This window comes from Coregonus clupeaformis, chromosome 5 (genome assembly GCF_020615455.1).
Source record: "Coregonus clupeaformis isolate EN_2021a chromosome 5, ASM2061545v1, whole genome shotgun sequence".
NCBI lineage: Eukaryota > Metazoa > Chordata > Actinopteri > Salmoniformes > Salmonidae > Coregonus > Coregonus clupeaformis.
In genome coordinates, this window is record NC_059196.1 from 25,509,183 (window position 1) to 25,531,789 (window position 22,607).

Below are 22,607 nucleotides of genomic sequence, written 5' to 3' on the forward strand. Positions count from 1 at the left end.
CGGCTGCGTGGTCCCATGGTGTTTATACTTGCGTACTATTGTTTGTACACATGAACGTGGTACCTTCAGGCGTTTGGAAATTGCTCCCAAGGATGAACCATACTTGTGGAGGTCTACAATTTTTTTCTGAGGTCTTGGCTGATTTCTTTTGATTTTCCCATGATGTCAAGCAAAGAGGCACTGAGTTTGAAGGTAGGCCTTGAAATACATCCACAAGTACACCTCCAATTGACTCAAATGATGTCAATTAGCCTATCAGAAGCTTCTAAAGCCATGACATCATTTTCTGGAATTTTCCAAGCTGTTTAAAGGCACAGTCAACTTAGTGTGTATAAACTTCTGACCCACTGGAATTGTGATACAGTGAATTATAAGTGAAATAATCTGTCTGTAAACAATTGTTGGAAAAATTACTTGTGTCATGCACAAAGTAGATGTCCTAACCGACTTGCTAAAACTATAGTTTGTTAACAAGACATTTGTGGAGTGGTTGAAAAACTAGTTTTAATGACTCCAACCTAAGTGTATGTAAACTTCCGACTTCAACTGTATATATATATATATATATATATATATATGCGAGGAAAAAAAAAATGGGGGATTGGAAGTGATGCAGACAGTTACATTGATGGAAGTTACAATCTATCTGCAATATTAAAGCTGATCTAAAATATAAAAAAGTACTTACATGAATGAGTTATGATTCATAGTAAGTATAAGATAATAATATTTTATGGAGGTAGTGATCAACATTCTCTTCTAAAGTAAACTTCCTCCACAGTTTATGACTTTCCTTCTGGCAGCTTGTAATCCAGCGTTAGCCCCTTTGTTTACGTTGAAACTGCAATAAGTTAATATTCTGACAAGACAGAGCTTTGTGGGAGAGGTCGGAGTTGCTCAACACTTGATAATCCTGAATGTCAGGGTCTGCCTTAGTACCATGTACCAACACTGGTTTAACTTGGTCAATGCCCCTCCTATCTGCTAGTGGCTGGCAGCCATTTGATAACAGACTGAGGTGTTTTAAGTATCACTGTAAATGTGTCCCAAATGGCACACTATTCCTTTTTATTGTAATGCATTACTTTTGACCAGGGCCCATAGGAAATAGGTTGCCATTTGATACATAGCCAGAAACTGAGGTGCATTAAGCATCACTGTGTTGTTTTAAGTAAGATCCATAACTAAGAGAGAGAGAGAGTGAGACCCCGCCAGGTACTATAGACGTGTCTCTATACACCAAGAAACCCTATACCCCTACTGCAGGATCTGCCTGTGCACCTGAAAGGCCCTTAACGGTCGACTGACTGGGAGGCTGGGGGGCTGAGGAGAGAGGTTGAGGGGTACAGATAGGTTGAGTCAGACCGAGCTTGGGGCCCCAGGCTGGCCTCTCACCGTGCTGGGACTGACTCTGTCTCTCTGTGTCTGTGTGTCATGGTGAGAGGCTTTGTCCCCAGCTTATCAGACCACAGGAATCCATTAGGTCTCAGCAGGCAGTGTCAGGGTCATACAGCAAATCATCTGTCTCAGCTCTCTCTGGATTCTACCAGTTCTCTGAGCTCTATCTCTCTCTCCTCTTTCCTTCTCTCACCTTCTCTCTCTCTCTCTCTCTCTCTCTCTCTCTCTCTCTCTCTCTCTCTCTCTCTCTCTCTCTCTCTCTCTCTCTCTCTCTCTCTCTCTCTTTCTCCCTCCCTTTCTATCTCTTTCGCTCTGTCTTTTTCTCTTTCTCTCTGGTTCTTTGTCTCGCTGTAGTCTAACTGTTGTCTCCCGTTGTCCTAGGGTCAAAATGACCCGCCACTGTGTTGAACCAACTTTATTTAATTTTTATATTTTTGGGATCATTTGTGAGAAGGAGGCAGTGAGACTTTAAAGAAAGTATCACTGCCTCCTTCTCACAAATGATCCAAAAAATATAAAAATTAAATAAAGTTGGTTCAACACAGTGGCGGGTCATTTTGACCCTAGGACAACGGGAGGGTTAAGGGTTCCAAGTGCATTAGAACAAATCAACAACCTGGATTGTTTGCTATGTCTTGATAGCATGATTAACTTCAGAATGGGATGGTTTTATTTTCATTGTTGACAAAGCAATAATTGAGTAACACAACCAAACATTCATCAGTTATAAATGTAATGGTTTGCTATTGATACCATATATCTTGATTAAACTCTGTTGAAAAGATACCATCTCTCTGGAATGTGGCCAGTGTTAATTTCAGAGTCAATGTAAACCCACTTGAATCCTTAAGAGCTCCAGTAGTACTAGTACAGCCCATACAGTATAGCACTGTGTATATACACTGAGTGTACAAAACATTAGGAACACCTTCCTAATATTGAGTTGCACCCCCTTTTGCCCTCAGAACTGCCTCAATTCATCAGGGCATGGACTTCAAGGTGTCGAAAGGGATGCTGGCCCATGTTGACTCCAATGCTTCCCACGGTTGTGTCAAGTTGGCTGGATGCCCTTTGGGTGGTGAACAATTCTTGATACACACGGAAAAACGGTTCAGCTTGAAAAACCCAGCAGCATTGCAGTTCTTGACACAAACCGGTGAACCTGGCACCTACTACCATACCCCGTTCAAAGGCACTTACATCGTTTGCCTTGCCATTCACCCTCTGAATGGTACACATACACAATCCATGTCTCAATTATCTTGAAGCTTAAAAATATTTTTTTACCTGTCTCCTCCCCTTCATCTACACTGATTGAAGTGGATTTAACAAGTGACATCAATAAGGGATCATAGCTTTTACCTGGATGCACCTGGTCAGTCTATGACATGGAAAGAGCAGGTGTCCTTAATGGTTTGTACACTCAGTGTATATGAAGTGGTATTATGTTGTCTACTGGTAGTAACACTCACTGATCACACTATATGCACTTAAGCACTACATAAGCCACCATAATACCCTCTATATGTCACCTGTTATCTTTATTACATACATAATCACATTAATCTATAGAATATACAGTTGAAGTCGGGAGTTTACATACACTTAGGTTGGAGTCATTAAAACTAGTTTTTCAACCACTCCACACATTTCTTGTTAACAAACTATAGACATAGAAGGCACAGTGTGGGGATATGTGTGGATGAATTGTGATGGAAGGCGTGGTGTGCGTTTTGGTGTTTGAATACGTGTGGCGTTAAGTGAGTGAGAAAGGAAATGGTTGCATATCCCAGAACCAACATGTGTCTGTGAGAAGGGGTTGTGAGAGAGAGCTTTCAATTTTGTGCAGATGAAGGATATACATTTTAAAGTATAGTATACATCTAATATATTTTTTATTGTCCTATCATGATGGAACGATCCCCAACCCTATATCCTAGACACCCACCTGAGCAACCCATACACCAAAGAGAAGTCCCCATCTGTTTTATGGACCTGCTGTGAGTTGCCTATATGCAGCCACAACAGGAAAATAAATGCGGTCAGAGACCTACTTGAGCAGCACCACCCCCTCAAGATTCTGAGCCTGCCTGGCAGGGTTGGTCCTACAAAGCCAGAGCCCCCTGATGGGAGAGCATTATATAAAAGGAAATTCTCAAAGCTGCTAATGAGAACCTTGACGACCTTGTACCTAGCCGGTGGGGATTCCGGTGGGGTACCCCCACCCAGGTAGTGGCAGTGCTGGCAACACTGGCTGCAGTAACCCATGGGGAGGGGGTCACACTCAGACAATTAGAGAGGGGGCTTATCATTGTGGCCCAGGTGGCACAAAATAATCAAAGGTCTGACTGCACGGAGATGCTTGGGGAAAATGGTTACAACGGGGGACCTGAGTGTTTGTGTCTCAGGTGAAGAGGGTGGATCTGATCTCCATCACCTAGAACTTGACATAGATTAAATAGATTAATCAAATCTCACATTGTTTTCAATTTCTGCTCAATCTTGCATGCTTTCTCAATCAGCTGTAACTGTATATGTATTCGTAAATCTGGTCCTTTCTTGAGTTGGGCTCTGGGATGTAACAACCATTGAGCATCTGATTTTATGGTTGATTGTGGAGGAAAGGGGTTGAGTGTGTTAGAGTATGTGAGTATGTGCGTGTGTGTTTATCCCACATCTGTTGCAAGGGGGTAAGGATGTTAGGGAGAATATAGGATGAACCACAATAATTGTTTGCAAAAATAATAATTGCTTGTCAAAAATGAAATGTAATACACTGGCAATCCGGGTTATATGTTAAAATCCTACGCATGAACTGCCGACATTATTACGCATATTAATTGATAATGATGGAAAATAAGATATGCAAGATATTTGAATAGATATATATTTTTTATATATATATATATATATATATATATATATATATATTGAGGTGACAGCATTGGAAATGCTTTTGGCAGTTAACATGCTTCTGTTTTGTGGGTGGCACTGTGTGCTGTTTTCGATAGATGGGTCCTGGCCTCTCGGGGCCCTAGGGATCCGGAGGGACGGGGGTGGGATGCCGATCACTGGGATGACGGCTCAACATGGGATGGGGAGGGGCTTTAGCGGGGGAATTAGTGGAGAACAATTGGAGGGTTTCTTAGTAGCAATGCAAATATCATGGTACAGCTATATGGACACTCAATCATTACGGTATTTTTTATTGGTAAATTTACAAACATATATAATGATAAATAGACTTGAAACTTGTATCTCATTATGGTGTATGGTGAAATAAGTATAGCCAGTTATAATTGTAATGGTTTAGCAGATAATAACAAAAGAAGACCAATATGTACCGAGTGGCGCAGTGGTCTAAGGCACTGCATCGCTAACTGTGCCACTAGAGATCCTGGTTCGTATCCAGGCTCTGTCGTAGCCGGCCGCGACCGGGAGACATGGGGCGGCGCACAATTGGCCCAGCGTCGTCCAAGGTAGGGGAGGGTTTGGCCAGCAGGGATGGCGTTTGCAATGCCAGGGTTGTGGGTTCGATTCCCATGGGGGGCTGGTATGAAAAAATTATGTATGCACTCACTAACTGTAAGTCGCTCTGGATAAGAGCGTCTGCTAAATGACTAAAATGTAATGGCTCAAAGAGAAGGAATATAATATCTATTGTATACAGGAAACTCATTCAACAATTCGAGATGAAGTTGCGTGGAAAAAGGAATGGGGGGGGGGAATATACTTCTCCCATGGGCAAAGAAACTCAAAAGGGGTGATGATATTAATTCATAGTAATTTCGATACGAATGTGCAAATTGTCCAAATAGATACGCAAGGTAGATGGATTATTTTAAATATGTTATTGGACCACAAACAGATATGGCTCATTAACCTTTACGGACCAAATAATGATGATCCACACTTCTTTGACAATATATATAATAAATTATCAACCCTGCAAGCAATTCAAGACAATGTTATTATGGTGGGGGATTATAATACTGTTTTAAATAGCTCAATGGACCGTAAAGGAAATCACACCACAAACAATCACTCTCATGCTCTTAAGGATATCGTGAATGTCATGGATACATTAGAACTAGTAGATATATGGAGGCTTAAATATCCTGATCTAGTGAGATATACATGGCAGAGACTCAATCAAGCTAGTCGTCTTGACTTCTTTCTTATGTCATTCTCGTTGGCACCAAAAGTTTAAAAAGTGTTGATAGGGGACAGAATGCGGTCGGACCATCATATAATTGGCATATACATTACTCTTACTGAATTTCCACGTGGGCGAGGATATTGGAAATGTAATTAAAGCCTATTGGATAATCATTTATTTTTAACTAGGACAAAGGAATTTATAACAGATTTCTTCCGACATAACATAGGTACAGCAAATCCCCTTATTGTATGGGACGCCTTTAAATGTGCCTTTAGAGGCCATGCAATTCAGTACTCATCTCGAAAACAAAAGCAATTTAGGTCAAAAGAGTTTATACTAACAAAGGAAATAGAAGGTCTAACAGAACAGATAGATGGCAATAAAAACTGTAACATAGAGGCTCAGAATAAATTACAGGAAAAACAAAAAGAAATGGAGAAACTTATTCAAGAAAGAGCAAGTGTAATATATTATACAAATAAAGCAAACTGGATGGAATATGGGGAAAAATGCACCAAATTATTTTTTAATCTTCAACATAGGAATGCTACCAAAAATAATTTTATGCAACTGGTTACAATTGACGGAGTCACCCATGATTCACCAAATAATATTTTGAAGGAGGACACAAAGTACTTTAAGCATATGTTTTCGTTTCAGTCGCCTCCATCTCCTCTAACTGAAGCCAATTGTAGAGATTTTTTTCTATTGATAATGTAAAATTAACAGCCATACAGAAAGACTCATTTGAAGTTGAAATTACAGAGGAGGAACTTCTGGATGCAATTAAAGACTTTAAGTCCGGGAAAACTCCAGGGTTGGATGGCATACCAGTCGAGGTATACCAAACCTTTTTTGATATACTAAGAGGACCGTTATTAGCATGTTTTAACCACTACTATGTAAATGGTAGATTATCAGACACTCAAGAAGAAGGTCTGATTTCATTATTACTGAAACAGGATACAAGTGGAAAATATAAAGATCCAGTCCATTTAAAAAATTGGAGGCCCCTTACACTTCAGTGTTGTGATGCTAAAATTCTAGCAAAATATATAGCGCATAGAATTAAAAAGGTATTGTCGGATATTATTAATTCTAATCAGACAGGTTTTTTACATGGAAGATACATTGGAGATAATATAAGGCAAGTACTGGAAACAATAGAACACTATGGAAAATCTGGGAAACCAGGCCTGCAATTCATAGCAGACTTCGAAAAGGCATTTGATAAAGTACGACTGGGTTTTATATATAAATGCCTGGAGCATTTCAATTTTGGAGAATCTCTTATAAAATGGGTCAAAATCATGTATAGTAACCCTAGGTGTAAAATAGTAAAAAATGGCTATTTCTCCGAAAGTTTTAAACTGTCAAGAGGAGTGAAACAAGGTTGTCCACTATCGGCATACAGTGAGGGAAAAAAGTATTTGATCCCCTGCTGATTTTGTACGTTTGCCCACTGACAAATAAATTATCAGTCTCAAATTTTAATGGTAGGTTTATTTGAACAGTGAGAGACAGAATAACAGAAAAAAAATCCAGAAAAACGCATGTCAAAAATGTTATAAATTGATTTGCATTTTAATGAGGGAAATAAGTATTTGACCCCCTCTCAATCAGAAAGATTTCTGGCTACCAGGTGTCTTTTATACAGGTAACGAGCTGAGATTAGGAGCACACTCTTAAAGGGAGTGCTCCTAATCTCAGTTTGTTACCTGTAAAAAAGACACCTGTCCACAGAAACAATCAATCAATCAGATTCCAAACTCTCCACCATGGCCAAGACCAAAGAGCTCTCCAAGGATGTCAGGGACAAGATTGTAGACATACACAAGGCTGGAATGGGCTACAAGACCATCGCCAAGCAGCTTGGTGAGAAGGTGACAACAGTTGGTGCGATTATTCGCAAATGGAAGAAACACAAAATAAATGTCAATCTCCCTCGGCCTGGGGCTCCATGCAAGATCTCACCTCGTGGAGTTGCAATGATCATGAGAACGGTGAGGAATCAGCCCAGAACTACACGGGAGGATCTTGTCAATAATCTCAAGGCAGCTGGGACCATAGTCACCAAGAAAACAATTGGTAACACACTACGCCGTGAAGGACTGAAATCCTGCAGCGCCCGCAAGGTCCCCCTGCTCAAGAAAGCACATATACAGGCCCGTCTGAAGTTTGCCAATGAACATCTGAATGATTCAGAGGAGAACTGGGTGAAAGGGTTGTGGTCAGATGAGACCAAAATCGAGCTCTTTGGCATCAACTCAACTCGCCGTGTTTGGAGGAGGAATGCTGCCTATGACCCCAAGAATACCATCCCCACCATCAAACATGGAGGTGGAAACATTATGCTTTGGGGGTGTTTTTCTGCTAAGGGGATAGGACAACTTCACCGCATCAAAGGGACGATGGACGGGGCCATGTACCGTCAAATCTTGGGTGAGAACCTCCTTCCCTCAGCCATGGCATTGAAAATGGGTCGTGGATGGGTATTCCAGCACGACAATGACCAAAAACACACGGCCAAGGCAACAAAGGAGTGGCTCAAGAAGAAGCACATTAAGGTCCTGGAGTGGCCTAGCCAGTCTCCAGACCTTAATCCCATAGAAAATCTGTGGAGGGAGCTGAAGGTTCGAGTTGCCAAACGTCAGCCTCGAAACCTTAATGACTTGGAGAAGATCTGCAAAGAGGAGTGGAACAAAATCCCTCCTGAGATATGTGCAAACCTGGTGGCCAACTACAAGAAACGTCTGACCTCTGTGATTGCCAACAAGGGTTTTGCCACCAAGTACTAAGTCATGTTTTGCAGAGGGGTCAAATACTTATTTCCCTCATTAAAATGCAAATGGAAGGAGACGCGTTCTGTCTCCTAGAGATGAACGTAATTTGGTGCGAAAAGTGCAAATCAATCCCAGAACAACAGCAAAGGACCCTGTGAAGATGCTGGATGAAACAGGTACAAAAGTATCTGTATCCATAGTAAAACGAGTCCTATATCGACATAACCTGAAAGGCTGCTCAGCAAGGAAGAAGCCACTGCTCCAAAACCGCCATAAAAAAGACAGACTACGGTTTGCAACTGCACATGGGGACAAAGATCGTACTTTTTGGAGAAATGTCCTCTGGTCTGATTAAACAAAAATAGAACTGTTTGGCCATAATGACCATCGTTATGTTTGGAGGAAAAAGGGGTAGGCTTGCAAGCCGAAGAACACCTTCCCAACCGTGAAGCACGGGGCTGGCAGCATCATGCTGTGGGGGTGCTTTGCTGCAGGTGGGACTGGTGCACTTCACAAAATAGATGGCGTCATGAGGAAGGAAAATGATGTGGATATATTGAAGCAACATCTCAAGACATCCGTCAGGAAGTTAAAGCTTGGTCGCAATTGGGTCTTCCAAATAGACAATGACCCCAAGCATACTTCCAAAGTTGTGGCAAAATGGCTTAAGCACAACAAAGTCAAGGTATTGGAGTGACCATCACAAAGCACTGACCTCAATCCTATAGAAAATGTGTGGGCAGAACTAAAAAAGCATGTGCGAGCAAGGAGGCCTACAAACCTGACTCAGTTAAACCAGCTCTGTCAGGAGGAATGGGCCAAAATTCACCCAACTTATTGTGGGAAGCTTGTGGAAGGCTACCCGAAACGTTTGACCCAAGTTAAACAATTTAAAGGAAATGCTACCAAATACTAATTGAGTGTATGTAAACTTCTGACCCACTGGGAATGTGTTGAAATAAAGAAAAGCTGAAATAAATCATTCTCTCTACTAATATTATGACATTTCACATTCTTAAAATAAAGTGGTGATCCTAACTGACCTAAGACAGGGAATTTTTACTAGGATTAAATGTCAGGAATTGTGAAAAAACTGAGTTTAGATGTATTTGGCTAAGGTGTATGTAAACTTCAGACTTCAACTGTAGATAAAGACCAAGCCATAACCATATATCAAGTTATGAGTGGGTCTGAATACTGTTCCCATGAGGCAAGCTCCATACAGATAGGCAGCTTGTGAATGTTTAGTATAGGTCTATATATAAACTAGTACTAGGGACATTTTGTAAGCACCCTGCTTGTTGGATGTTTAAGTGTGTGGATGTTTAAATGCATTTTGCAAAGTTTGACGTAATGTATACATTTCTATCACTCTCTATTTCTCACTCTATTTCTCTTTTTATTTCATTAACTTTCTCTCTTTCTCCCCCTCCCCCTCTTTCTCTCTCTCTCTCTTTCTCTCTCTCTCTCTTTCTCTCTATTTTTCTCACTATTTTCTATTCCTCTCTCAATTTTTCTGTCTATTTCTCTCTCTTTATTTCTCCCTCTTTCTCCTGTCTCTCTGTAGGAGTTGAACCTACTATTGCTAGTATTCTGTGTTACTGTAAAGTGTATTGATGTTTAAATGCATGTTAAATACAGCTTGATTTGATGTATGTCTCTCTCTAGGTGTTGAACCTGGTTCAGTCCTATGTGACCCTCCGGGTGCCCCTCCATGTCTCCTATGTGTTCCACTCTCCGGTGGGGGCAGGGGGCTGGCAGCATTTTGACCTGCAGTCAGAGCTACGACTCACCTTCGTATACGACACTGCCATCTTGTGGCGGGACGGCATCGGCAGCCCTCCTGAGGCTGAGCTACAAGGCAAGTCTCACATCAAATTGAATATATTCAAAAGTAATTTCACTCTTTACAGAATGAGGCAAAAACAAACAAACAAATACAACACTGTCTGGTGTACTTTGAGCACAGATGATATGGTTATGTTATTGCTTCGATAGCAATGAATGAGGATGTGTTAGCTTGGTGTGACAGTGAGACTGACGGGTTGCATTCTGCAGGTGCCTTTCACCGCACCTTCCTCAGTGTTTGTGTTATAATATTAGGGATTTGTTAGTTCAGTGTGACAGGGAGACTGACTGGCTGTATTCTGTAGGAGCCCTGTACCCCACCAGTATGCGTATCAACGAACAGGGTCGTCTGGTGGTCAACTTCAGAACAGAGGCTCGATTCAGAGGACTGTTTGTCATATCACACTCTGGTATGTTCACATTATCTACTCTTTTCATACAGTACATCCATGGGCTTGAACTAGTAACCCAGGGCCCGTATGTATCAAGTGTCTCAGAGTAGGAGTGCTGATCTAGGATCAGGTCCATGTAATCTTATACATTGTGATGTAAAAGGCTAAACTGATCCTAAGTCAGCACTCCTACTCTGACACGCTTGATACTGTACATATTCCCCTTCAGTTCTGTATTAGTCTTACCTGTGTCTGTACCCAGCGTCCTCTCTGTCGTCCATGGTGATGTGTGCGGACCACCCTGGGGTGACCTTTAACCTCAGCCTGGTGAGGAGCGAGCCCACCTACAACCAGCCCATGCAGCAGTGGACCTTCACATCAGACTTCGCTGTGAGGACAACATCTTATTTTCTTTTATCTTTAATACTGTGTTATCAATATTTTTAATATCATAATCATTATTTCTTTATCTGGTAACTATGTATCTTTAAAGGATATGTATATATAAATGTATGTATGTATATGCGTATATGTATGTATGTGTATGTATATATATATATATACAAACAAAAAAAACATATGGGGGATTTGAAGTGATGCAGACAATTACATTGATGGAAGTTACAATCTATCTGCAATATTAAAGCTGATCTACCCCCTAATTTTTTTTTTGTGTAAAGACTTGGGAGTAGCATATGCCATTTACAGAATTGCTTTCTTAAGTCGTAGTGTGTTATCGGCACTAGTGTAAAATAACTAAAAGTAAAAAGATAATTTTTGTTCTAAATGACTTGATTAAATCAAGATTTAACCCGATGTAAATAAGTGTGTCTTATGTCCCCTCTCTCTCCCAGGTGCGTGACTACTCAGGTACCTACACAGTGAAGATGCTACCCTGTACCTCTCCCCCCAGTCTGGAGTACTCCCTGCCTCCTGTCTGTAACCCCAGAGAACCTGTCACCTTCCACCTGGACATACGCTTCCAGCAGGTCAGATCACTCTAGGATTACTACAATCTTAGAAAAAAAGGTGCTATCTTCTAGAACCTTAAAGGGTTATTTGGCTGTCCCCATAGGAGAACCCTTTGAACAACCCTTTTTGGTTGCAGGTAGAACCATTTTGGGTTCCATGTAGAACCCTCTATAGAAAGGGTTCTACATGGAACCCAAAAGGGTTCTACCTGGAACCAAAAAGGGTTCTACCTGGAACCAAAAAGGGTTTTCCTATGGGGACAGCCGAAGAACCCTTTTGGGTTACTAAGAGTGTACATCAACATCATATCATTAAAAGTGTCTGTGAGATGACAATCTTTGAGTGCACACAGAGATGTACTGTAGTGAGAAACAGCTTGGGAGGTGTTGTCTGATGGTAACACTGTGATTGGTCTGTGTTCTCTGATGATAACACTGAATGGTATGTGTTGTCCTATACTAAGATGGTAAAACTTTGTAATGTGTGTGTCCTATCCCAGGTGAGTGACCCGGTTGCGGCTGAGTTCAGTCTGAACACTCAGATGTTGCTGCTGTCTAAGAGAACTCTGTGGCTGTCTGATGGATCCATGGGCTTCGGACAGGAGAGTGACACCGCCTTCTCACAAGGTACTGTAACGCTACAGAAAAGCACAGCCTTCTTACAGGGTAATTTAGCAATCAATCAATTAATCAATCACTCACCGTATAGAAACATTACAACCAGCTTCTCACAGCCTTCTCACTTCTCACACACACCACCTTCTCATGGGTCCTGATCAGAAGTAGAGCACTACATAGGGAATAGGGTGCTCTTTGGGATGGGGGTAGCCCCATTGACTATCTGATTGATTGATTGATTACTGTATTAACCCACACCTGATCTCCTCCCAGGTGATATGATCTATGGCAGAGTGATGGTGGATCCAGTCCAGAACCTGGGAGATTCCTTTATCTGTAACATAGAGAAGGTGTTCCTGTGCACCGGTGCAGATGGATACGTGCCCAAGTACAACCCCAACAACAATGAGTATGGCTGTCTGGCTGATGCTCCATCGCTGCTCTACAGATTCAAGATCATCGTAAGTACAGTACAGTACAGGGCCCATAGTGCTCTGGTCAAAAGTAGTGCAATATGTGGGGAATAGGGTGTCGTTCGGGACACAGACAAGGATGTAGTACAGGGTAAATGCACATAAATACCCTATACACCTTTACCTGTTGACATGGTCCAATGTTGGTACAGTGATTACTAGTGTTTCACTCTCCTCCCCCTACAGGATAAGGCCCAGCCAGAGACCCAGGCCAGGTCGTTTGGTAACGTGGGTTTCAGGGTTCTGCTGGCTGTAGACGACCCTCAGGCCCTGGCCCTGGTCAGACAGCCTGGATCTGATGGCTTCAGCATGGACTCTACAGCACTGTTCCAAGTACATCTCCCTGATCCCTACGCTACATAACACAACACACATCCTGCTTATTTGTGCCATACCATTTATCGATGACAATTCCTGTTATGTTTGAATCTTGACGTATTCTTTCTGCCAGTGGTTCTATAGCTAGCATGAAAAGAAGAGTGGAGAAGAAACATCCCTGTCTTATTCCTATTTCTAACACTCTCTTTCACTGCTTTAACATATAAATGAATGATATATACCCATTGATTCTTGACGAATATAACTTATAAATGCCTCATGAGCTTAGTTCAAATATCGTACCTCAAAACATGGTAAAAACTGTAATTTTGATATCATGGATGGTCAGTCCTTGCATCCATTACATTACTCCAGGCCCAAAACAGAGGCAGGGTGTCGCTTTGTTATTGTTTCAATTAAGGACTCTAGCTATAATGATCAGTAGTAGGACCAGGAATTGTTCCTGTCATGGTCAGGTAAACTACCGGCCCTCATGACTAACCCTGTTCCTCTGGTGTCCAGGTGTCAGCAGGGAGAGAGTGGTTCATCCACACCATCTACACTGTCCGCTCCAGAGAGAACGCCAACAGGGGCATCGGGAAGAGGAGTCTGGAGTACCACACACTCACCCAGCACAGCAGTATGGCTGCAGGAGGCCACCCCCTGACCCAACACAGCAGCATGGACAGAGAAACCCAGCATCAAACTATGGCTGCAGGAGGAGCGTCACTGCCCCAGTCCCAGTCTCGCTCCAGGCGGTCAGCAAACGGGGTGCCAGACCTGACAGAGGACATCGGCCTGGATAACAACCGTGGCACCAACATTCTCCATATCGCCCTAGACCGCAGCCGCCAGCGCCGCACCAGCCCCGACCGGGAGGTCCTCACTCGGGGTGTGGTGCCCAGGGAGCTGAACCATCCTGCGGAGAGCGAGGATGGCCTGGTCCTGATCATAGGGATCCTGGTGGGCCTCCTCCTCACCATCCTCATCATCATCGTCATAGTGCTAAACGTACGGTCCAGACAGGAGAAGAAGAAGATGGAGGTTCCCACGGCAACATCATGCTCCACTGAGCCCATGATGACATCAGGGTTCACTAGTGGTGGCTTGGACAGCTCAGAGGTCTGACGGACAGACAGACGGACATCCCTCGACATGACCACTGAGACAGACAGACTGACAGACGGACGGACATTCACCACAGAAAAATAAACACTGACAGATGTTTTGTTTTTTAATGTCATTTTTTGCAAGTGCCTCATTTTTTTGTACATTGTGACATAAAGAGAGGGAGGGGACAACTAAAACAACACAATCAACAATGAGAGTTTGGTTCCGTACAAAAACCTACTTGAAACCCTGCTCTGCTGTAGGGGACCATAGAGGTAAAACAATCTATCTATATGGGGAGACAGCCCCAACTAGGGCAGTACCTGTAACCTGTTCTGTTCAAGGCACTTGCCAGCGTTCATTATTGCTTGATCCCAAAAATGTTTATGATTTGTCCAAAGGTGCTAAAGCAGCAGATGACTCTGTCCTGTAGAATGGATGGTGGTCCAGTGAGTTGGTAAAAGAACATGTAGCAGGGCTATTCAACTCCAGGCCTGTAGGGCAGAAGTACTGCTGATTTTCTTTTCTACCTGGTAGTTAATTGATTGATTGGCTGATTGATTGATTAATGTCACTGATTGGCCAGTGAGTCCCACGATATAATCAGTTCCTGATTAGAAGGAAACAATGAAAACCAGAAGTGTTTCAGCCTTCCAGGCCCAGAGGTGAATACCGGTATTCAGTATTCAGTATGATCGCAAAATTGTCTTAGAACTGTCATAGTTGTTAACGTGTATGTTTGTTATCCCGTGTCAAGCCACTGTCAATGGTCTACTAACACTGGGAATATGTCCTACTGTAATGTCCTACTGTAATGTCCTACTGTAGCGCTCTGTCAGACCTGGGTTCAAACACTATTTGAAATCTTTCAAATATATTTGCTTTAGCCTGCCTGGAGTGCCAGGTGGGACTTTTATATTGGTTCCATTGCAACAGGCAAGCTCAGTTGATCACAGCTTAAGTATTTTACATGATATAAAATAGTATTTTAACCCAGGTTGGCTCTCTGTACTGAAGTATGGAGACTGATTCATGTTGAAGTTCAACAGGTGCCTAAGAATCCACTGGATGTTATACTGTAGGATCTGTCCCAAATGGCACCCTATTCCCTATTTTGCACTATAAGTAGTGCACTATATAGGGAATAGGGTGTCATTTGGGACGCATGCTTAGATTGTCTCTATCACGTGGTTATTCTATGTGATATATAGGACCCCTACTGTACGTGCTAAAGAAACGTTTTCTATTTGTTTTGTTTTGTATGTATAATGGTTATCTATCATTTGTGCCTGCTTTTGATATTGATTTTGATTATAATTGTTTAAACTTGTATAATACTGTGTAAAGCAGGTTTGGGTGAAATTGTGGGGGAAAATGTGTCAAATCTACTGTAGGTAATTCAGACTTTTCTATCCAGGGTTCCAAGTTTATCACACATTTGTTTTCCGGCGAATTGTTCTCTCAATAGTCCCAAAATCATGGTTGTAGTGACTTTCTATGGGTCCATCCCAAATGGCACACTATTCCCTATTTAGTGCACTACTTTTGATCAGAGTCCATAAGGAATTAGGGTGCCATATAGGGAATAGGGTGCCATTTTGGACACATCCTATATTAGTGTGGTCCCGTATTTGAACACATACAGTACAGCACTGAATTGAATGATCTAATGAGAAAATATACTGTATATCCTGTAGGGGAGAGTGGGGTAAGTTGACCCATATTTTACATTCAGCATCGCTCCTTCAAGAGAAATATAGTATTCTTTCTAACAAAGATATCTATACTGAAAATATAAACACAACATGCAACAATTTCAAAGATTTTACTGAGTTACAGTTCATATAAGGAAATCAATCAACTGAAATCAATTAATTAGGCCCTAATCTATGGATTTCACAAGACTGGGCAGGGGCGCAGCCATGGGTGGGCCTGGGAAGGCATAGGCCCACCCACTTGGGAGCCAGGCCCACCCACTGGGGAGCCAGGCCCAGCCAATCAGAATGAGGTTTTCCCCACAAAAGGGCTTTATTACAGATAGAAATACTCCTCAGTTTCATCAGCTGTCCGGGTGGCTGTTCTCAGATGATCCCGCAGGTGAAGAAGCCAGATGTGGAGGTCCTGGGCTGGCGTGGTAACACGTGGTCTGCAGTTGTGAGGTTGGTTGGACTTACTGCCAAATTCTCTAAAACGACGTTTGAGGCGGCTTATGGTAGAGAAATTAACATTAAATTAGCTGGCAACAGCTCTGGTGGACATTCCTGCAGTCAGCATGCCAATTGCACGCTCTCTCAAAACTTGAGACATCTGTGGCATTGTGTTGTGTGACAAAACTGCACATTTTAGAGTGGCCTTTTATTGTCCCCAGCACAAGGTGCACCTGTGTAATGATCATGCTGTTTAATCAGCTTCCTGTCAGGTGGATGGATTATCTTGGCAAAGGAGAAATGCTCACTAACAGGGATGTAAACAAATTTGTGCACAAAATGTGAGAGAAATAGGCTTTTTGTGCATATGGAAAATTTATTTGGATCTTTTATTGGCTCAACCTACCCCAAGGAAAACATTTTTACTATATTAGCTCACACAGCTACAAGGATGCACTTTCATGCTAGGTTTAGGACCTCATATTGAAGCTTATAGAGACCCCAACTGATGTATAGAAAAATCTTTAAATGATCTACTATGGTTTAGATACAAGCGTCATGAAACCTCTTAACACAATAAATTAATTTGACTTGGTGAAAATCAGTTTTTGGGAATTTACTTGCTTACCACTTTTTCCATGTGGTTTCTTCCTTCACAGACTCCATGAAATTATGACGTCTTCCTAAATATTTGGTCAAATTATTCATTTTGTGTATGGTTTCCTAGAAACAAGGGTGGCTCAACTTACCCCTTCGACTCACCTTACCCCACTCTCCCCTAGTGAGTTTATTTTAAAGACAGCTGGTCTACAATGTACAGTTTATAGGAGCTCTGGATGGATCCACTAGGCACAAACAATATAGTCTGTTCTATGTACTGTTCTATGTTCTGTGTCTGTATCTGTTCTGTATCGTCAGGGATTTAGTTGGTCAGTGATTCTATAGGATGTTGACTAGCTAAGTGGAAAGAACTCATAGCTACATCATGTTTGCGTCCCAAATGGCACCCTATTCCCTACATAGTGCACTACTTTTGCACGACTTTCTCCTAAATAGGGAGAAGGGTGCCATTCTGGACACACTCTATTTCTCTACAGGGCTACAAGGTGACTGATCTGTACTAAATGTTCTCCAAAGGTTTTACATTATGTTTTGTATCGTATTATCAAAACATTCTTAATGATCCATGAATATGTGTGTGTCCCAAATGGCACCCTATTACCTTCAGAGTTCACTACTTTTATAGTGCAATACCTTTGACCAGGGGGGCCCTCGTCAAAAGTAGTGTGCGATATTGAGAATTGGGTGCCATTTGGGACTCAGGGCAGAATGTTTTATCAGAATGCAGTTAAAGGGAAAACCAACTATGACCTACTATAATCTAAGTCACGGATTTTAGAGATATTGTTGTTACATTACAGAATTATGTATTTATTTTATCACATATTCCATAGGGATTGCCAATATTGAAGATCTAATATTTGTTTCCCTCTACAGATCATTTTCTATTCAGCCACAAACCACATAAAACATGGTTGCCACTTTTGCACTGAAATGATGCATAAAGAAAAGGAATAGACCTGGTAAAGACCATCACATTGTCAATGGATGTCCCAGTCATAATACTAAGATAACATACAATGACCTCCATACTGTATCTATAGATGCTGACTTCATATACCCACTGCTTTATAAACTTCAGATTTGTATATTGTTTGCTGTTTTATTTTTTTAAACATAAATGCTATGCAACTTACAATATCATACCACTAAAGTAGTATTGAATACCAATATTTCTTTATTTTTTAATATGCTTATTTTTGGCTGATTTTATTATTTAGTCTCTGTACCACCAATAGCTCTTAAATCATGTTATTATCATCCCCTTTATGATTTCAGGATTTTGTTGAATGCATTTAATGCCTGTTTGAGTGTATACACACACACACACACATATATATATATATATATATATATATATATATATATACTGTATATATATACACTACCATTCAAAAGTTTGGGGTCACTTAGAAATGTCATTTTTTCCGAAAGAAAAGCAATTTTTTGTCCATTAAAATAACATCAAATTGATCAGAAATACAGTGTAGACATTGTTAATGTTGTAAATGGCTATTGTAGCTGGAAACTGATGATTTTCTAATGGAATATCTACATAGGCGTACAGAGGCCCATTATCAGCAACCATCAGTCCTGTGTTCCAATGGCACATTGTGTTTGCTAATCCAAGTTTATCATTTTAAAAGGCTAATTGATCATTAGAAAACCCTTTTGCAATTATGTTATGAAAACTATTGTGCTGATTAAAGAAGCAATAGAACTGGCCTTCTTGAGACTAGTTGAGGATATGGAGCATCAGCAATTGTGGGTTCGATTACAGGCTCAAAATGTCCAGAAACAAATAACTTTCTTCTGAAACTCATCAGTCTATTCTTGTTCTGAGAAATTAAGGCTATTTAATGCGAGAAATTGCCAAGAAACTGCAGATCTCGTACAACGCTGTGTACTACTCCCTTCACAGAACAGCGCAAACTGGCTCTAACCAGAATAGAAAGAGGAGTGGGAGGCCCCGGTGCACAACTGAGCAAGAGGACAAATACATTAGAGTATCTAGTTTGAGAAACAGGCGCCTCACAGGTCCTCAACTGGCAGCTTCATTAAATAGTACCCGCAAAACACCAGTCTCAACGTCAACAGTAAAGAGGCGACTCCAGGATGCTGACCTTCTAGGCAGAGTTGCAAAGAAAAAGCTGTATCTCAGACTGGCCAATAAAAATTTAAGATTAAGATGGGCAGTCTGAGATATGGCTTTTTCTTTGCAACTCTGCCTAGAAGGTCAGCATCCCGGAGTTGCCTCTTCACTGTTGATATTGAGACTGGTGTTTTGCGGGTACTATTTAATGAAGCTGCCAGTTGAGGACCTGTGAGGTGCCTGTTTCTCAAACTAGACACTCTAATGTATTTGTCCTCTTGCTCAGTTGTGCACCGGGGCCTCCCACTCCTCTTTCTATTCTGGTTAGAGCCAGTTTGCGCTGTTCTGTGAAGGGAGTAGTACACAGCGTTGTACGAGATCTTCAGTTTCTTGGCAATTTCTCGCATGGAATAGCCTTCATTTCTCAGAACAAGAATAGACTGACGAGATTCAGAAGAAAGTCCTTTGTTTCTGGCCATTTTAGCCTGTAATCAAACCCACAATTGCTGATGCTCCAGCTACTCAACTAGTCTCAAGAAGGCCAGTTTTATTGCTTCTTTAAGTAGCACAACAGTTTTCAGCTGTGCTAACATAATTGCAAAAGGGTTTTCTAATGATCATTAGCCTTTCAAAATGATAAACTTGGATTAGCAAACACAACGTGCCATTGGAACACAGGACTGATGGTTGCTGATAATGGGCCTCTGTACGCCTATGTAGATATTCCATAAAAAATCAGCCATTTCCAGCTACAATAGCCATTTACAACATTACCAATGTCTACACTGTATTTCTAATCAATTTGATGTTATTTTAATGGACAAAATAATTGCCTTTCTTTCAAAAAGAAGGACATTTCTAAGTGACCCCAAACTTTTCAATGGTAGTGTGTGTATATATATATATATATACAGTGGGGAGAACAAGTATTTGATACACTGCCGATTTTGCAGGTTTTCCTACTTACAAAGCATGTAGAGGTCTGTAATTTTTATCATAGGTACACTTCAACTGTGAGAGACGGAATCGAAAACAAAATCCAGAAAATCACATTGTATTGATTTTTAAGTAATTAATTTGCATTTTATTGCATGACATAAGTATTTGATACATCAGAAAAGCAGAACTTAATATTTGGTACAGAAACCTTTGTTTGCAATTACAGAGATCATATGTTTCCTGTAGGTCTTGACCAGGTTTGCACACACTGCAGCAGGGATTTTGGCCCACTCCTACATACAGACCTTCTCCAGATCCTTCAGGTTTCGGGGCTGTCGCTGGGCAATACGGACTTTCAGCTCCCTCCAAAGATTTTCTATTGGGTTCAGGTCTGGAGACTGGCTAGGCCACTCCAGGACCTTGAGATGCTTCTTACGGAGCCACTCCTTAGTTGCCCTGGCTGTGTGTTTCGGGTCGTTGTCATGCTGGAAGACCCAGCCATGACCCATCTTCAATGATCTTACTGAGGGAAGGAGGTTGTTGGCCAAGATCTCGCGATACATGGCCCCATCCATCCTCCCCTCAATACGGTGCAGTCGTCTTGTCCCCTTTGCAGAAAAGCATCCCCAAAGAATGATGTTTCCACCTCCATGCTTCACGGTTGGGATGGTGTTCTTGGGGTTGTACTCATCCTTCTTCTTCCTCCAAACACGGCGAGTGGAGTTTAGACAAAAAGCTCTATTTTTGTCTCATCAGACCACATGACCTTCTCCCATTCCTCCTCTGGATCATCCAGATGGTCATTGGCAAACTTCAGACGGGCCTGGACATGCGCTGGCTTGAGCAGGGGGACCTTGCGTGCGCTGCAGGATTTTAATCCATGACGGCGTAGTGTGTTACTAATGGTTTTCTTTGAGACTGTGGTCCCAGCTCTCTTCAGGTCATTGACCAGGTCCTGCCGTGTAGTTCTGGGCTGATCCCTCACCTTCCTCATTATCATTGATGCCCCACGAGGTGAGATCTTGCATGGAGCCCCAGACCGAGGGTGATTGACCGTCATCTTGAACTTCTTCCATTTTCTAATAATTGCGCCAACAGTTGTTGCCTTCTCACCAAGCTGCTTGCCAATTGTCCTGTAGCCCATCCCAGCCTTGTGCAGGTCTACAATTTTATCCCTGATGTCCTTACACAGCTCTCTGGTCTTGGCCATTGTGGAGAGGTTGTAGTCTGTTTGATTGAGTGTGTGGACAGGTGTCTTTTATACAGGTAACGAGTTCAAACAGGTGCAGTTAATACAGGTAATGAGTGGAGAACAGGAGGGCTTCTTAAAGAAAAACTAACAGGTCTATGAGAGCCGGAATTCTAACTGGTTGGTATGTGATCAAATACTTATGTCATGCAATAAAATGCAAAATAATTACTTAAAAATCATACAATGTGATTTTCTGGATTTTTACATGCTCTACATGCTTTGTAAGTAGGAAAACCTGCAAAATCGGTAGTGTATCAAATACTTGTTCTCCCCACTGTATATACACATATATATACACATATGTATTGCAAATAAATATACCCTTTGGTTGTTTTGGGAATTGTCAATGTTAAGGCATATGTGCTGTAAGTATTTGTAACATAGACCTAAAGCACAAAGTGGTCTGCAAATAAAGTGTTTTCGAGAAAATCAGACTGCTGTCTTGTATTTGGTCTTTTTGGGAAAGGCTACTTCCCAAATGGCACCTTATTCCCTACATAGTGAACTACTTTTGATCAGAGCCCCTATATATCGCACTACTTCAGACCGGGGCCCATAGGGCTCTGATCAAACGTAGTGCACTATGTAGGGAATAGGAATCCATTTGGGACTCAACCAAAATCTTGTTTCTGGGAAAACACGTGACTTCTTTCATAACGTTCCTTCTCTAATGCCAAGACTAGAGTCAGAGAAGCTGAGGGGGGAGAGTTAAGTTGGCTAGAGGAGGTGTTGATGCTGACATGCGTCCCAAATGGCACCCTATTCTCTAAGGGCCCTGGTTAAAAGTAGTGCACTATGTAAGGAATAGAGTGCCATTTGAGATCCTGCACTCTGTCCTCTGTGAGCTGCAAAGCACAGAGGGAGAACCTCCCACTCACAGACTGGAACAACATTACAGACATAGCTGCTTTACAGATAGATCACTTCTACAGTATTTTGTTAAATTTTTGGGGGTTGAGACAGGAAAAGAAGACTCTTGTTCCAGTGGCATGATACAGATCAGACGGTAAAGCAGAAAGATGAGGAATACACTGCTTCTGATCATGGTTGCACTTACTGCAGTTAGTGGGCAGAGGCCAATGTGAGTAATGTTCTATCCATGCTAATTCTTTGTAGATATATTTTACTTGCATCATTGCTCATTGGTCATTTTCTGTCATGTTGCAGTTCTCAAAAATTACCACAGCGTGTGTGTGTGTGTCGGTGGCGGTTGGTGCCGTTTAAGATGAGGGAGGACGATCATTTTGTTGATGACTTGTTGATGACTTATTTCTATTACAGCATATTGGATGACTGTCATTCATATTCCATTCCCCCAGATCAATGCAACATCGATAGGTTTAGGCTACTGCATGATACTCAAATTTTCCTTATACCCATCATGAGGTTGCTACAACCTAGCCTATAAATGAAAGTTGACAATGTAGGTGCACAGGTCGAGAGAAATTTGAGTAATCAAGGTGACAGACAGGGATACATTCAA

At 41.7% G+C, this 22,607-nt stretch overlaps 2 protein-coding genes across 2 annotated transcripts in view; both read left to right on the forward strand.

Annotated features, from left to right (window-relative positions):
- The window catches only part of LOC123483535 (FRAS1-related extracellular matrix protein 2-like), a 123,022-nt gene extending 107,201 nt beyond the window's left edge, over positions 1–15,821 (forward strand). The window contains exons 19-26 of the mRNA XM_045213764.1: positions 10,012–10,204; positions 10,497–10,601; positions 10,846–10,973; positions 11,438–11,572; positions 12,055–12,181; positions 12,446–12,633; positions 12,832–12,978; positions 13,486–15,821. Of these exons, the coding sequence (XP_045069699.1) occupies positions 10,012–10,204; positions 10,497–10,601; positions 10,846–10,973; positions 11,438–11,572; positions 12,055–12,181; positions 12,446–12,633; positions 12,832–12,978; positions 13,486–14,091 (1,629 nt within the window). The 3' untranslated portion in view covers positions 14,092–15,821. The remainder of the gene's footprint in view (positions 1–10,011; positions 10,205–10,496; positions 10,602–10,845; positions 10,974–11,437; positions 11,573–12,054; positions 12,182–12,445; positions 12,634–12,831; positions 12,979–13,485) is intronic.
- Positions 15,822–21,975: 6,154 nt separating this feature from the next.
- Positions 21,976–22,607, forward strand: part of LOC123483544 (complement C4-like) — a 31,369-nt gene continuing 30,737 nt past the window's right edge. The window contains exon 1 of the mRNA XM_045213768.1: positions 21,976–22,205. Within this exon, the coding sequence (XP_045069703.1) occupies positions 22,144–22,205 (62 nt within the window). The 5' untranslated portion in view covers positions 21,976–22,143. The remainder of the gene's footprint in view (positions 22,206–22,607) is intronic.